Genomic DNA, 971 nt, shown 5'->3' with positions numbered 1-971 from the left:
ATTCTCAAACAAGTTCTTAATCAAGGCTTTGGTGAAGATGTCAACAATTTGATCCTTAGTCTAACAAAATTGCATACAAATGTTTCCCTTTTCTACATTATCTCTCAAAAAGTGATGTCGCACATCAACGTGCTTAGTCCTTTTATGCTGACCTGGATTCTTTGCCATATTGAGTGCACTTGTGTTATCACACAAGAGTGGGATAGTGTGAGTAATCACTCCAAAGTCTTAAAGTTGTTGCTTTATCCATAGAAATTGAGCACAACAACATGCAACTGCTACATATTCTGCTTCAGCTGTAGAAAGAGCCACTGAATTTTGCTTCTTAGTTCCCCAGGAGATAAGTGAAGACCCCAAAAAATGAGCCATTCCTGTGGTGCTCTTTCTGTCAACTAGATACCCTGCATAATATGCATCTGCATATCCCACCAGTTCACACGAGTCTCCTGAAGGATAGAATAGGACCAGGTCCCTATCTTTTTCAGATACCTTACGATTCGCTTGGCAGCTTTCAAATGAGACTTCTTAGGGCAGGCTTGAAACCTAGTACACATACCCACACTAAACACAATATCAGGTTTGCTTGATGTCAAGTACATCAATGAACAAATTATGCCTCTATACATAGTTTCATTCACCATGGGACCAGGTTCATCTGCATCCAGTTTTGAGTTTGTTCCCATGGGAGTGTCAATAGGCTTTGTATCCATCATATGTTTTTTTTTCAAAAGCTCTTTGATGTACTTTTCTTGACAAATAGAGGTACCATTTGATGTTTGTCTGATCCGCAACCCCAGGAAGAAACTTAATTCTCCCATCATACTCATTTCAAATTCACTCCTCATTAGTGAAGCAAATTCCTCACACGTGACTTCAGACGTTGCTCCAAAGATAATATCATCAACATACACTTGGATAATGAGCAATTATTTACCTCGTGTTTTTAAAAAGAAAGTATTGTCAATTTTTTC

General features: G+C 38.4%; 1 protein-coding gene across 1 annotated transcript; it reads right to left on the bottom strand.

Moving 5' to 3' along the window:
* Positions 1–228: 228 nt before the first annotated feature.
* LOC107061815 (uncharacterized mitochondrial protein AtMg00810-like) lies at positions 229–710 on the bottom strand. Its single transcript, XM_015311696.1, has 2 exons — positions 557–710; positions 229–446 (listed from the first exon to the last, which is right to left on the bottom strand). Exons 1-2 carry the CDS (start codon positions 708–710, stop codon positions 229–231), a joined length of 372 nt encoding a protein of 123 aa, XP_015167182.1.
* Between the last annotated feature and the right edge of the window lie 261 nt (positions 711–971).

Source organism: Solanum tuberosum, unplaced genomic scaffold (assembly GCF_000226075.1).
Source record: "Solanum tuberosum cultivar DM 1-3 516 R44 unplaced genomic scaffold, SolTub_3.0 scf00168, whole genome shotgun sequence".
In the NCBI taxonomy this organism is placed as follows: Eukaryota; Viridiplantae; Streptophyta; class Magnoliopsida; order Solanales; family Solanaceae; genus Solanum; species Solanum tuberosum.
This window is presented reverse-complemented; position numbering and strand designations above follow the sequence as displayed.